This window comes from Phalacrocorax carbo, chromosome 18, assembly GCF_963921805.1.
Source record: "Phalacrocorax carbo chromosome 18, bPhaCar2.1, whole genome shotgun sequence".
In the NCBI taxonomy this organism is placed as follows: Eukaryota; Metazoa; Chordata; class Aves; order Suliformes; family Phalacrocoracidae; genus Phalacrocorax; species Phalacrocorax carbo.
Window position 1 is genome coordinate 7,512,619 of NC_087530.1, and position 12,821 is coordinate 7,525,439.

The 12,821-nt window shown below is 54.2% G+C and overlaps 2 protein-coding genes across 3 annotated transcripts; both read right to left on the reverse strand.

The window, feature by feature from the left end:
• Window positions 1-9: 9 nt before the first annotated feature.
• Window positions 10-7,294, reverse strand: LOC104044727 (alpha-1-acid glycoprotein-like). 2 transcript variants are annotated; one of them, XM_009504597.2, is made up of 7 exons: window positions 6,980-7,294; window positions 6,291-6,433; window positions 5,490-5,563; window positions 4,646-4,756; window positions 3,763-3,866; window positions 1,873-1,981; window positions 10-119 (listed from the first exon to the last, which is right to left on the reverse strand). In XM_009504597.2, the coding sequence occupies exons 1-7, from the start codon at window positions 7,139-7,141 to the stop codon at window positions 76-78; spliced, it is 747 nt and encodes a 248-aa protein (XP_009502892.2). In that variant the 5' UTR covers window positions 7,142-7,294; the 3' UTR covers window positions 10-75. The 2 variants fall into 2 exon arrangements, with proteins under 2 accessions (XP_009502892.2, XP_064324855.1); XM_064468785.1 differs by having other exon boundaries at window positions 1,838-1,981; window positions 6,980-7,293.
• A 952-nt stretch (window positions 7,295-8,246) lies between these two features.
• LOC104045153 (alpha-1-acid glycoprotein 1-like) lies at window positions 8,247-10,760 on the reverse strand. Its single transcript, XM_064468388.1, has 6 exons — window positions 10,589-10,760; window positions 9,780-9,922; window positions 9,498-9,565; window positions 9,079-9,180; window positions 8,726-8,826; window positions 8,247-8,505 (listed from the first exon to the last, which is right to left on the reverse strand). Exons 1-6 carry the CDS (start codon window positions 10,703-10,705, stop codon window positions 8,443-8,445), a joined length of 594 nt encoding a protein of 197 aa, XP_064324458.1. The 5' UTR covers window positions 10,706-10,760; the 3' UTR covers window positions 8,247-8,442.
• Between the last annotated feature and the right edge of the window lie 2,061 nt (window positions 10,761-12,821).

The window sequence follows — 12,821 nt, forward strand, 5'->3', positions numbered from 1 at the left end:
TACCACATGTCTGCTTCTCTTTCTCAATACGGTTTATTGGTGCTGTTTGTGGCCAGACTCTTCCTGGGATAATTCTCACCAAGGGCACTGACACCGGGAAGGATCCTCCCTGTGAGGACCTGGGAGAACAGAACTCTTCTTAAAGGCAAACCCAGCAAACCTGAACTCAAGGCTAATGGTGGTAGTGCTGAGTCTGGGATGTTCGGATGCTGTTAACCTATCTCTGAGTGCTTGCACTCATCTGTGCAGTACCCGTAATTCTCTGCTCAGAGAAGTGAGTTTCCCAGAAAAGCTGGAAACTGCAGTCCAGTTATGCCCTTGAAGGAACCCGGTTTACAGGGCTCTCAAAAGAAAGGCTTTGTAGAATTTTTTCTTTAACAAATAAACTAACCAGGAGCTCTCCTTGAAGGTCATTCAGGAACCATAGCTGGTAGGGCAAGTGGCCTCTGGTTTGGTTAACAAAACTTGCCATGGGGGCCCGGTGGGGTTTGTTGGTTCCTTATGTCTCTGACTAATTCAGGGCTTTTATTCAGCTGTAAATCTGCTCATGAAGTCTGGGTCCGTGTAATCTGAGCCACTGCTTTCCAGCAGCGTCAGCTGAGACGCTTATTGACTCTCGGGGACTGCAGTGCTCAAGGCTGCTGGCAGCGTCCCCTCTCACACTGCTGCCCTCTCCTACCCTTTAAGTGGCTCGGTCCTCGAGGAGGGGGGTGGTTTTGTGTCACAAGCTGTGATAAAGATGTGTCTGAAGCAAGTGCTGCCCAGGCACCTGTGTCCTGAGACCAGGAGGGAATTGGCTGTACCTGCCTGTATAAAATTAACTTTTACTACAGGAATCGGGCCAAAGCTCAACCCTGAAACGCTGCCCAGGGAACGGTGCCGTACAGGGACGGGGCACCCTGGTGCCGCAGAGGGAGGAGCAGGCCTGTCGTCTTTGCTGTGTTCCCTCCAGCTTTTCTCCTTTTCTTCCTTTTTAAGGAAGAGAGATATTTTCAGTGCTTAATTACTAGGTTAGAGCTGAGGCTGAATTACTTTCCAGACACGTAGCAAAAGCAGTCTCTTTTTAAACTCCCCCCACTCTCACGAACACAGAGTGACAGTGCTTTCCTCCCTTTGGGGCTGAGGGTGTGACAAGGGATGCGTGCGGGGGTGTACCGGGGCATGGAGAGCAATGTGAATTTTGGCACATGAACCTTCCCACATTCAGGGTGCCAAGCTTATTGGGAAATGAGGAAACACGACTTATTTTCTCCAGGGAAGTAAAAATCCAGCCTGGGTTGGGTTAGCGCCCCATCCTTCTCTGACAGGAGGATGATTTTTCAGTGTTGCCACATTATGTTGCAAACCTTGGTGTGGAGGAACATTGTCGGGAAGCCCTTGCCCAGTCCAAAGGGTTTGGGCAGGAACATCTGCCCCAGCTGGGCTACTTCTAACAGCCAAACTGCTTTCAAGAGAATTGGGTGGTTGCTTCTAGCTAAGCAGTACAGTTAAAGATAAGTTTCTAGCCTTCTACACATTCCTACTACTCATCCAGTGCTTCGACACATAGTTAATGATTGCCCTCTTCTGGTTAGCCTCTATTACTGCTTCATTTAAATACTACTTTTTTTAGTAGAGCTCTCTTGCAAGCTTAGTGCAAAGCTCAGTGAACTCAGCGCTAGAACAACTTCCACGTGTCACCTTGTCTTGCATCCCGGATTGCTTAAGGTTGACTTTCCCCAGCTCCTAGCTGAATGACACACAAGGTGGATTGGGTGTTCAATTCCCTTTTGCAAGCCCTGCTTCTGATCTCTTCAGAACATGCTCTCCAGCATCTCAACAACAAAATGAATCGAACCTGAGGGAAACGTTTATTAACGTGGCATCAGTTACCCCTGCTCCCAGGCTGGTGGGTACCCGGCGGAGGCGATGCTGTGACTGCAGCCATGCGGTCCGTGCATGGGTGGTTTCCTTTTTCAATTTCTTTCACTTGACAGAGCTCCTTCCAAAACAACAAGGATGGGGTAAGTGAAACTGCCAGTGCACCAGCAGGAATTTACAGAAGAAAGATTATTTTTCTTTTCCTTTTTATCTGATTATAAGTCTAAAAGAGTCTAGAGAAGCTAGGGGCTTCCCCACACTGCCCCAACCACAGACACTGCTTGTCCGGGTGCTGAGCTGCTGCTGGTGCCATTTTCCATGCCTGTACTGTAAAGAGGAAACCATGTTTCTGGAGCAAAGCGATGCTGCCCTGGTGTGTCAGTAAACGTGCTCTGAAGGAAAGTGGTATTCAAGCTTTTTGAGAACTAAAAATCTCATGCTACCCAGGCGCGCAGAATTTGTGGTGTTTAGGCTCTGCTAACGCCTTGGACTGATACGGGGGTTTGTGAGTCTCTGCACTGGTGCTCTGTTCACATCTGTCTCAGCTGGATGAAAAAGGTCCCCAAAATCTATTCTGCATTTGTTTAATCTGTTTTATTTTACTTTTCAGATGTGGTGTCCTGCCTCTCACCTGGGCACAAAACCCTTCTCTGCTAACAGCGATTGCACTGGGGCTTGTAAGGACAAAGAGTTCTGGCTTATTCCACTCACCTTGGCTTTCTCTAAATGTAATTTGTCGTGCCCAAATTTAAATGTGATCCAGCTGTTAAGCTGGGGGAGCTGGGCCCTGCCTCCCAGGTGCTGCCTGTTGCCTAATGGGGAGAGGAGACCTGCCCCTGCCCCGCAACAGCAGTTTTGGCCTGTGCATGTGTCCCTGTCCCCGTTCCCCTGAACCTGGGGGAATGTTTCTGAAAGCAGCACGCTGGGGCTGGGGGATGCTGGGGGCTACGTCGGGTCCAGTCTGGCAGCTTGGAGCAGGGTTGTGGGCACCTCTGGAAGCTCAGAGTCTCCTGCCACGGACAAGCGGATGGCTAGTCAGGACAAGGTAAGATATTTTTTCACCACGTGCTTTGTGAAAGGGAGCCCCATCGAGCTGGGGACCGGGACATTTGCAGGATAAAATGTCCTAAATCAGGTGGCAGAGGTCAGGGCTAGGGCTGAGTCCAGTTAATGTTTCAATGGAAAAGCTAAAGGAAAACGTCTGTTTTGTGGGAGTGGATGGTGTTGCCTCTTTCCTGATGTCCTGTGGGCCGGGAGCTCAGGGCCGGACCCCAGCCCAAAAGGAGCTCCTGTGCCAGACATCCCTGCGCCGGGATGGGAGGAGGACTGGCTTGAGCAATCTTCCTGAATCCATTTACAGCCAGCCAGGCTGAGAACCTGCTCATCCCGCAGCACCTCAGGGTGCCAGAAAAGCAAATCCTAATCTGAGAACAGTCTGAGGATTTTTAGGGGTTTGAGTTGCTGTAGCTTCAGCTGAAGCAGGGCTGTGCAGTGCCCCAGGGCACTGGCCTCTCCTGCCCCTTCCTGCAGCACCTGGGGGGACAAAATGAGGAATTTCAGGGCAAAAACATGAATTTTGGGGCAAAAATCCCATGCTTTAGCCATCTCCCCCCTAGCGGGGGGTGGCAGGCAATTACCAGGTTTCTCCCTGGAGATGCTCGGGTACAGGTATTTGCTTTGGGAAGTCACATATCTGCGGGAGGGTGTTATTTTAATCCACAGTTGCTGTTGAAGCAACTCTGCCTTTCCTTTGTCTCCTAAATAGTTCCTACCACCTTGGAAGTCTCTCTCCAAGACTCTAGTTTGGCAGCTGGAGCTCAGCCTGGGGTCTTGGCACCCCTGCCCGGGGTGGGGGCTGCGGCGGCTCTGCTGACCCTCACCCACCCGCAAGCAGCCACGTACTGTTTTCCACGGCGCGTACACGATCCCCTCTTCGCTCAGCCCAAGGCACTTGGCCTGGCGCTCGAACTCTTCCCGGTGGGCTGTGCTCACGCTCAGGTTTCGGGCTGTGAAGGGAGAAGCATTTGCCAGGCATTAAATAGGGACTGGTGGCCATTAATGCTGCATCCCTGCCCTTGCTGCCTCCCTTCCCTGTGCTCCCACCAACACTTGCTGCAGAGGTGGTCTCATTTGGGGACTCTTAGCCCCTGTGGCAAATACACCTGAACAAAACCAACCTTGGGCATCATTTTTTTTAACCCTCTCCCCAGTTAGCTCTGGTCCTCTCTGCTTTAAGGGGTTGCAGGAGAGTCTGATACTCCTGGGGCATTGGGAGGGATCGAGGCTGAGTATGGAGGCAGTTTTCTATATGCACCTTCAAATGCTCTTAAGCAACTGCTTTGCAGCTTGGAAGGGCAGTGGGAAGCCTTATCAAGGTCTAAAATGCTGCTTTATGGGGTTGTGGGTAGATCTGATCGGTTTTGCCTGTGCCAGTACTGCAAAGCCACTTGCTCTGCCCTGGGAGGCAAGTACTGAAAAATCATGGTTGGCTTGAAAATATCGAGATTTTACGATGATATCGATGCTGAATTGTATTTGCTTCCTGTTCTTTGAATATTTATGGCGTAAGTGGGTTTTGTCTTTAACTTGCTCTTTCTGCTCTGCCAAGAGATTTAGGTTTTAATGGGATTTGTAAATACTCCTGTGACCCCTGCAGCGGCGGTCTCAGGAAAATCACTGACTGTTGGCGAAACCAGGTTGCTGCGTGGTTGTAGCTGATAACTTTATGTGTGTGTTTTGGTGTCCCACGATAGCTTTAAGTTACTTTAGGATGGAATTTGCATACCATAGAGATACAGTGCTAAATATGTCCTTTCCATCTGCAGTTGGTACTGGATGAGTAAAACGTCTTCAGAGCTGGAGTTCATCAGTGTCCCCAAGGTTTGATGGGTCTTGGCTTTGAAAGAACAGAATTGGGGTTAGGAACAGCCACAATATTCAGATTTTCAGTGCTGCAGCAATGATAAACTGCACCCTGGGTGTGAGCAATGCCCGTAGTCCCTGGGATCTGACCTGGTGTGAGTTGTTCACTCTTGGTTTGTTTGAATTTTATTTCTTAAATGTGGGGTCTGGGGTGTGAAGGAGCCAAAGCCACCCAGCTCCCGTCCTACTGTTGCAATGTGCTGGATGGCATAGCTTGCTGGCGCTCAGGGTATGAGCAGGGGGAGCTGCAGAAACATAGGTCAGCTGTCCCCTGCTTGCAGCAGTGCTGTCTTGGCAGGGTCAGTGCAAACTGCGCCTGTGGGCTTTGCAATTCCCACCCCAAATGGCTCACGTTTCCTCCGTAAGGAGGAAACTATTTCAAAGCTAAAACCTGCCATAGACGTTCCTCTCCTCTCCCACAGGGATTGTGAAATAACTTCACAAATGAGGCAGTCTCCTTCCTTGCGATGTGAGCAGGTTTGCTGCTTGCTCCCAGCATGGCATGGATTTGTGTGGTTTAGACCCAGGGTGCCCCGGCCCTGGGGAGCCATTTGGAGTCCACCAAGGCTTCAAACAGACAAAGTGACCCAGGAGTAAAATGTGTCAGATGATGTAAAACATTGACACGAGCCCTTTACGTGTCTCAGGCCTTCCAAAAAATGGGCTAGGTGATAACCCCGAAGGCTGTGCCCACCAGAGCTGCTCACCGTGCTTCACCAGTGTGGTATTACCGGCGGCGATTTCAAAGTACGTGGAGTTGTTGGTGAGACATTGGTCCCCCCTGGAGAGAGAGAGGGGAAGGGTGTGAAGTGGGGAAGGAGAGCAAAGACCCCCCACTATGGGCTGGAAAGGACCAGCAAAGCCCCAGACCTGCCCCTGGCCTCGCACGGGGCAGGTGCCCCTAGGTGTGGGATGGGAACCTGGCTGTGCCAGCTCCTCCGCAGGGTTACCTGCTCCCTCTGCTAAAATTAAGCCGTTTCTTCCATGCATTTGTCTGACCTCCGCCTGCAGCTCATGGTCCCAGCCTTGCCCTGTGCAGCTCAAGGGTTCCTTGGTGCCAAGATGTTTTCCACCCCAACATAACTGAAATTGCAAAAAGCTGCCTGTGTTGGCCCAGAAAAATTCATCCCCTTAAGGTCTGCCCCTGGAGGGGGGGAAACAGCTTTTGGTGCCCAGCGGGGTTAGCAGCTGTGGTGCAGGGACCTCGGGAAAGGTCTTCTCTGGAAAGGTCTCCTTGCACGTGCCCTGCATCCTTCATGCCTTCAGGGACTGGTGCACGTAAGACCTCTATGCCCTGCAAAATTTGCCTAAACATATGGGGGCTGTTGAAATAAATAACAAAAGAAGGGGTGAGGAAGAGAAGGGAGGGGAGGGCATGCACAGAGCAATGAGGAGAGGCACCCTCCTTGGGAAAACCAGTCTGAAACTGTGCTGGTATCTTGTGTTAAAAGAGCTGTGGGGGTGGCAGCACATGGGAGGAGATGGGTTGGGGCAGAGAGACATCTTACACGGCCACGTGCTGGGTCATGAGCAGCTCCTGCTCGCCGGTGTAGGGCTCCACATGGAGGTGGCCGTGGTCGATGAGCAGCATCTCCAGGAGGTGCTGGGGGAACTGAGCAGCCCCAGCCACGTACAGCCACGTCCCCAGCAGCTGCGGGGAGAGAGGGGCAGGGCGGTGAGAGCTTTTTGGTTTGCAGGGGGAGCTTTGGGGAGGAGGTATCCACCCTCCACATGGCAAAATTGTTATTTTTGACTCCAGACCTCTGCTAGTTCTCACTCTTGCACCCTACTGACAGCAACAAAATGAAACCTGTGCAAAAGCATGGAGGAAGAAAAGTAGATGAATGTGGGGATTGGGAAACAGTGCTGGTGTTGGCTCCGGTGCCCTCATGCGGTGCAGCAGGACCAGGACAGCCCTGCGCTGACCTGGGGGATTTGCACCCAAAAACACCCAGCCAGCCCCTCCTTGTTTCGAGGTTGCCTTTAAAACTTGCTGATGGACCATCAGAAAACTGGGTGTGTTTTGGAAAGCAAAAGCTTCCCATTTGTTGCAGATGTTTTGCTGAGGGGTCCTCGGCAGATGTACAGAGGGGCAAGGGAGGGTTTCCTCCTTTCCCAGGGGACGGTGGGGCTTAGCAGAGCACCCACAAACTTGTTGCAGGCGTGGGGCAGCACCCGGGGCTCAGGTCTCTCCTACCTTCGATGCTGTGGTGTTCTCTGGGTGGTGCAGGTGTGGGGCTCCGCAGGGGAAGGCGGCTGCGGGCAGCAGCACCGCGAGGCCAAGGAGGGCGGCAGCCACGGCTATGGCTGCCCGAGAGCGAGCGAAGCCCTGGACAGACGGACACGCTCGCTCGGCCATTTGCTTTTGCAGCCTTGCGGGAGGGGACGGGCTGCTGGCGCCGCGGTGGTGACGCAGCCAGCTCCTGCTGGGGACGTTGCCCAGAGAAGAGCCGCATGCCCAGCACCGAGCTTGGTGCTTGCCCTGGCCTTGGCTGCGGCTGCTGGTGGGAAACATCAATAGCTGCGGTCTGTTGACGTGGCTGGAGATGATGGGGGCACTGCACCTGCTGCATTTAAAAATAAAATCTGCCCTAAATTTGCCTGTTTTTTTCCCCATTAGCTGCCACCATAGTTCCCTCTTGCTCTGCAAATGAGGCACTGTGCAGCCCCCCACCCTGGCGCTGGCTGGGGTGTAGCCACCCTCCACCTTGGGTGAAGTCTGGGGGCCTTCAAAGAGTGTTCTCTCCCTCCTTGCCAAAACAGACCATGAAAATGGGGCTGAAAGGGCCCCAGGGGGTCACCCTGGTCCTGCTGGACACATCCCCTGCGGTGGCTCCCCCAAACCTCCTGTCCAGCTCCCGTCCCTGTGCCACCAGGCAGGGCAGGACCTGCTTTTCTGGCTTTATTTCTGTTTGCCTTTTCCTCTCCAGTAGCAGAGCATCCTCAATTCCCTTAGTCTGGCCCTGGGTGATGGTTTTTCCCATCTTCTCTTCCTTCCTCTGCTCAGAGACACCTGGGGAAGGTGCAATGTCACCCCATGTCACCCCATGTCACCCCAACCCACTGTGACCCCTGCAGAAATCCTTGTGGGATTTGGCTTGCAAATTCAGTGTGGGATGTTTGGATGCTTAAATTGCCTTGGTTTGTTTGAGTCATGGTGGAGGAAACCCAAAGGGGCCGGTGGGTTTGTGCATATCCCCATGGGGTTAGGGATGATGGGGAGGTGCTGGTATCCTGATGCCCCTGTGGCTGGAGGGGAGGGGAGGTGAGGTGGCTGGGAGGGTCCTGTGCCACCGTGGAGCCAGCCGGAGGGACGATCACCTCCATGCCCACTGCCATGCTCGGCCCTGGCAGGGTTTTTGTCCAGGGCTTTTCATGCCTCTCAGCAGGTTTGGAGATGCGGCATCATGGGCAGGAGGGGGCCCTGCCCACGGTCCCAGTGAAGATGCAGCAGGAGTGGCAGGTGGCTATAACACAGGGGTTTATTTTGTGTCCGGGTGAGAACAGAGAAACTGGGTGTTTCATCCAGGAGGAAAAAACGAAGCCTGAATAGCAAATCCCAAAGCTGAGCTGAGCCTGGCTGGGGCTGGCAAGTGGGGATGTCCCCATGGAGGGGCTGAAGGAGGATGAGGATGGAGCAGCAAACCCGGCCTGCGGGCGTTACCCCAGCTTCAGCTCTGCATCGCCTTCATCCATCTTCTCCTCAGGCAGGGGACAGGCATCCTGCAGGAGAGGGGGAGAGCAGCCGTTGGTGCCCCTCACCCCAAAACTGCCCCAGGAGCCGAGGACAGCTGGGGTGGATGCTCAGGGAGGAGAGGGGATGCACAGAGGGGCAGCCATGGTGGGGAACTGATCTTATAGCCCCACCCTGGGACCCCTGTCTCAGCCAGTGGCAGGATCTGTCCTAGGCTGGCTCTTGCCCACCATGGGGAGGGGTTCAGACCTTTTCGGACGCGTAGAAAATATCCTCCTCGGTGAAGCCCAGGCAGTACAGGTGGGCTTTAAACTCCTCCAGTTGTTCTTTGCTCACATTGGGTGTCCGTGCTGTTGGAGAAACAGGGTGGTAAAAGGAGAAGGGGGGAAAATAAAGGTAGTTTTAAGAGGTGCTTTGCTCCTTGGTGGTCCCCATGATGTGGATGGGGAGCTTGCTGCCTGCGCCTGACCCCATTTTTTCCCTCTGTGTATTGGGGGAAAAGGGACTTTTTGCCCTGCCTGCGAGGGCTGGGGATGCCCGTGCACACCGGTGTGTCCCCGGGCAGGGACGTGCCCTGCAGGACCAGGGCAGCATCCACTCACCCGAGAGGCTCAGACTCAGGAAGTTGTCATTGAAATTCTTCAGGATCAGCAGGTCCTTGTCACTTTGGATCAGTTTGGCTGGGGAAGCCACCTGGTCATCGACTGGAAGGCATGGAGAGAGCAGGGTCCCCTGTTAGTGTCACCCTGTGCTGGGGCTCAGCCCGGGCAGAGCCGGCAGCGCAGTGCCTGCTGCCCACCCCCTTTACCCTGCGAGACTCATCCCAGTCCGGACCGGTCTGGTCCCACAGCGCTGCCGTACCCATTGCAAGGGGTAGGGGAAATTTTTCCCCCCGCCTCCAGGCATGTTTTTAGGTGTAAAAGGGCCTGGTGCCAAATGCTGGGGGGCAGAAGTGGTAGGGTGCAGCTGCAGTGCCCCCCCTCCCCCCCATTCCGGCCCTGTGCTGTGGATGGGGCTTTACCGTGCACCAGGGTGGAGTTGTGCCAAAAGATCTGGATCTTGGCGTTCTTCACCACACACGTCTCGTTCCTGCGGGGCAGAGAGGCCAGATAGGGCAAATAGCCCCCAAACTGCCCCAAGCAAACCCACGGGATTCAGAACTCAAGCCAGGCTGCAGAGCTTAAGTTAAGGCATAGCTGCTCCCCAGCCCCAAATCTGTGGGGGTGTCTCAGCCTGGAGGATGATACCGGCGGGTGGAAATGCCCCCAGGGACCGGGGTGAGGGGGTGAATCCCCATCCTTACACTCTCATGCTTTCGGTAACGCGGAGCTCATCCTCGTGGCTGCCGGGAGAGAAGGAAAAGGTCGAATATTTCACCGCCTTAAACTCCTCCAGGTGAGGCTCGTACGTGGAGGCACCAGTGATGTAGAACCACTGTCCCAGGAGCTGCAGAGAGGAGGGGAGCAGGGAAGGCTCGGGGTCTGTGCTGGGGTCACCCATGGGCACCACGTACGTAAAAGCAGAGGTTGTGCCCTCTGTCCCGTGGCCACAAGCACCCCTGGTAGGTGATGGCTCTGGGCAGGACCCGGGCCGGGTGAGGGGCTCTTGCTTTTGTCCCCTCCCCACTAAGGTGATGCTCCAGCTCCTGGGATGGCCAGCTTGCTTCTGCAGTTGTGTCCCTCCTGCTCTGCGCCTGGCCTTCATCGCTTTCCTCCCCATTAAACATCCCCAAGGGACTAAATATTGTTTATGCAGTGAAGGGTTTTGTGGATGTAGACTCATGACCCAAGTCCCTGTCACCTGAAGGACTTAAAATAGAGTGCCAACACACTGGGGGTGGTGCTGCCCAGCCTGGTTTGCATGGGGAGAGAGAAGCAGAAGCCAGCCAAAAGCACCTGCTCATGAGTTTATGGGTGCAGAGCTGCAAGGCTTCACCCCGTCCCCATGCTCCTGTGCAGCGGTCTTGATTCTTTTAGGAAAATAAGCACGGACATACAGCGAGGTAAGAGTCAAGCTGCCGATTGGGTTCGTAACCTCTTCCTGGACCTGTAACTGCTAGGGGTGCTGGTAGGAAAGGCAAGGACAGGTGCCCTGGCTGAGGGCAGGGCTTACCCCATGGATGGTGGCCTTGTCCAAGGTGACCGGGAGGAGCGGGGTGCAACCGTGGGGCTCGTCCCCGGTGGCAAGGGCGAGCGGCAGCCCCAGGAGGAGGGTGAGAGAGGCCAGCATCGCCTGGCTGGTCGAGAGGAGGCTCCTGCTCTGATAGGATGTGGCTCGGCTCCGTCCCTTATATACGGCTGCCTGCAAAGCTGGACGTCCCCAGCCCTGATGGGCTTGTTCAGCTGCTGGCTGTTTGCTCAGGCATGAAGCAATAGCTGGTGGAGGAAATTAAGCTTGCAAAAGCTCAGGTTGCTCCAGCAGAAAAGATGAAAGAAATCCCCAACCCCATGTTTCATGCTTTTGTTCTCAGAAGCTGCAATTAATTTTGTGGGTGCCTGGCAAAGCACTTGACCGGCTCCAGGTGTGTTTGGAGGCCTTGGGGGCACCGAAAGGCACCCGGATATGGCTTTCCTCCACAGCACAAATAACTCCCCTTGGTGATGGTTGTGTGGTGGCTGCTCACCCAGGCTGTGAGGGCTTTGGGTCCCCACCGGCATCGCTCCTCACCGGAACAGCTCTGGTGTGGATAAAGCCTGAGAGAGTTGGGGTTGTTCAGCCTGGAGAAGAGAAGGCTCCAGGGAGACCTTATGGCAGCCTCCCAGTACTTATAAGAAAGATGGGGACAGACTTCTTAGCAGGGCCTGATGTGTTAGGACAAGGGGTAATGGTTTTAAACTAAAAGAGGGTAGAATTAAACTAGAATAAGGAAGAAAGTTTTTACAGTGAGGGTGGTGAAACACTGGCACAGGTTGCCCAGAGAGGTGGTAGATGCCCCATCCCCGGAAACAGTCAAGGCCAGATGTAGTTGGATGTCCCTGGACTAGATTACCTTTAAAGGTCCCTTCCAACCCAAACTATTCTATGAGTCTATGAGAAGCTGCACCGTTTAAAACCAAACCAAAACAACACAACCCAACACGTCCTTCCCCTCCCCAGGGGTGCCACTTTCCCCAGCTGACCCTACCCCAGCGGCTCGGTGGGATCCATGAAGCCTGCTGGGTTTTGCCCTGCCTGGCTGAGCTCCCTGTTGCATGCAGGTGGCTCTGCTGTGTTTGTGGCTTGCCTCAGCCCAGCCTTGCAGTGATAAAGTGGCCCTTGGGCTGTGGATGCTTATAATATACATAGCTGATTATTTTAAGTAATCTAAAATAAGTGGTAAAGACAAGGACTTGTTTAATAAGTCCTGGCTGGGACGGGGCAGTATGAAGCAGGGGAGCAACCAGAATCTCTCTATTTAACAGTGTCTTATATCTCTTCCAACTTTGGCCTCATAATTAAGTGCACTGATTTATTTATTAAATGTGTTTGCTTTTACCCTGACCACCAGCAATGTGTTTCAGGAATGGCTGGCTCATGTGAGAGACGGGCAGCCCCAAACAAGCCAGTTTTTAATGCTCTGCCAAAGCTGACCTGGCGCCGTTGCCCAGCAGCCCCCGCCCAGTGCCCGGGGGGGGTCCCTCGGCCCCTCAGCCGCAGGAGCGCTGCCGGGAACAGGCACAGCACTGCTTGAGCAAACATGGTGCGGCCCCTTCCCGCTGCCTCTGACGCAACCTGGGGCCAGCTGAAGTAGCTCCCACGGTGCGGCGTGATGGGTGCGGCGTGATGGGTGCGGCGTGATGGGGTGGGGGGTCACCCCCCGTGTCCCCCTCGCCTGGCTCAAGACCACAGGGGCTTTGCTGCTCTCTCCAGCACGAGCGCTGCCTGAGCCAGCAGAGACAGCCACGAGGTTTTAGTCCATCAGCTGGTCTGGGGCCAGGGGACTGCCTAAACAAGGAGGAGGCAGGTTTCAAAGTCAGCTTGGAGCAATTGAGATGGGATTTGGGCTTCAGCAATGAAAAAAAATCAGCTCAGCTCTTTTTATTTATTATTATTTTAAATTGTTTTCTTTCTTCTTGCTCCCCAGCACTGTCTCAGTGTGGGGGCATGGATGAGGAATGGGCTGGTGGGACAGTGGGGAGTCACTGGGATCCCAGGCTTGTCGTGTGTTTAGCATGATGGTGAGGGTTGGGCAGGTCATGCTGTGACTGGCACCAGAGGAAGGCTTTCAGGGCCTGGCTTGGGTTCCCCTGGGGGGTCTCTGGGCTCTTGCACCAACGCTGGCACCCATGGGCTAGTTCTGAACCTCTCACCCACTTAGTTTCCCGTGAAGAAGTGAAAAAAATAATACCAGTCCCATTTCATTGCC

Bases quoted from the DNA above. Each gene is read 5' to 3' on its own strand.
- LOC104044727 (XM_009504597.2), bottom strand. From the start codon at position 7,141: ATGGCCGAGCGAGCGTGTCCGTCTGTCCAGGGCTTCGCTCGCTCTCGG. The intron at 6,434-6,979 runs GTAGGAGAGACC...CTCTCCCCGCAG, and splicing joins AGAACACCACAGCATCGAAG to CTGCTGGGGACGTGGCTGTA. The intron at 5,564-6,290 runs GTAAGATGTCTC...CTCTCTCTCCAG, and splicing joins ATGACCCAGCACGTGGCCGT to GGGGGACCAATGTCTCACCA.
- LOC104045153 (XM_064468388.1), bottom strand. From the start codon at position 10,705: ATGCTGGCCTCTCTCACCCTCCTCCTGGGGCTGCCGCTCGCCCTTGCC. The intron at 9,181-9,497 runs GTAAAGCCCCAT...CATGCCTTCCAG, and splicing joins CAACTCCACCCTGGTGCACG to TCGATGACCAGGTGGCTTCC. The intron at 8,506-8,725 runs GTCTGAACCCCT...CCTCTCCTGCAG, and splicing joins TTTTCTACGCGTCCGAAAAG to GATGCCTGTCCCCTGCCTGA.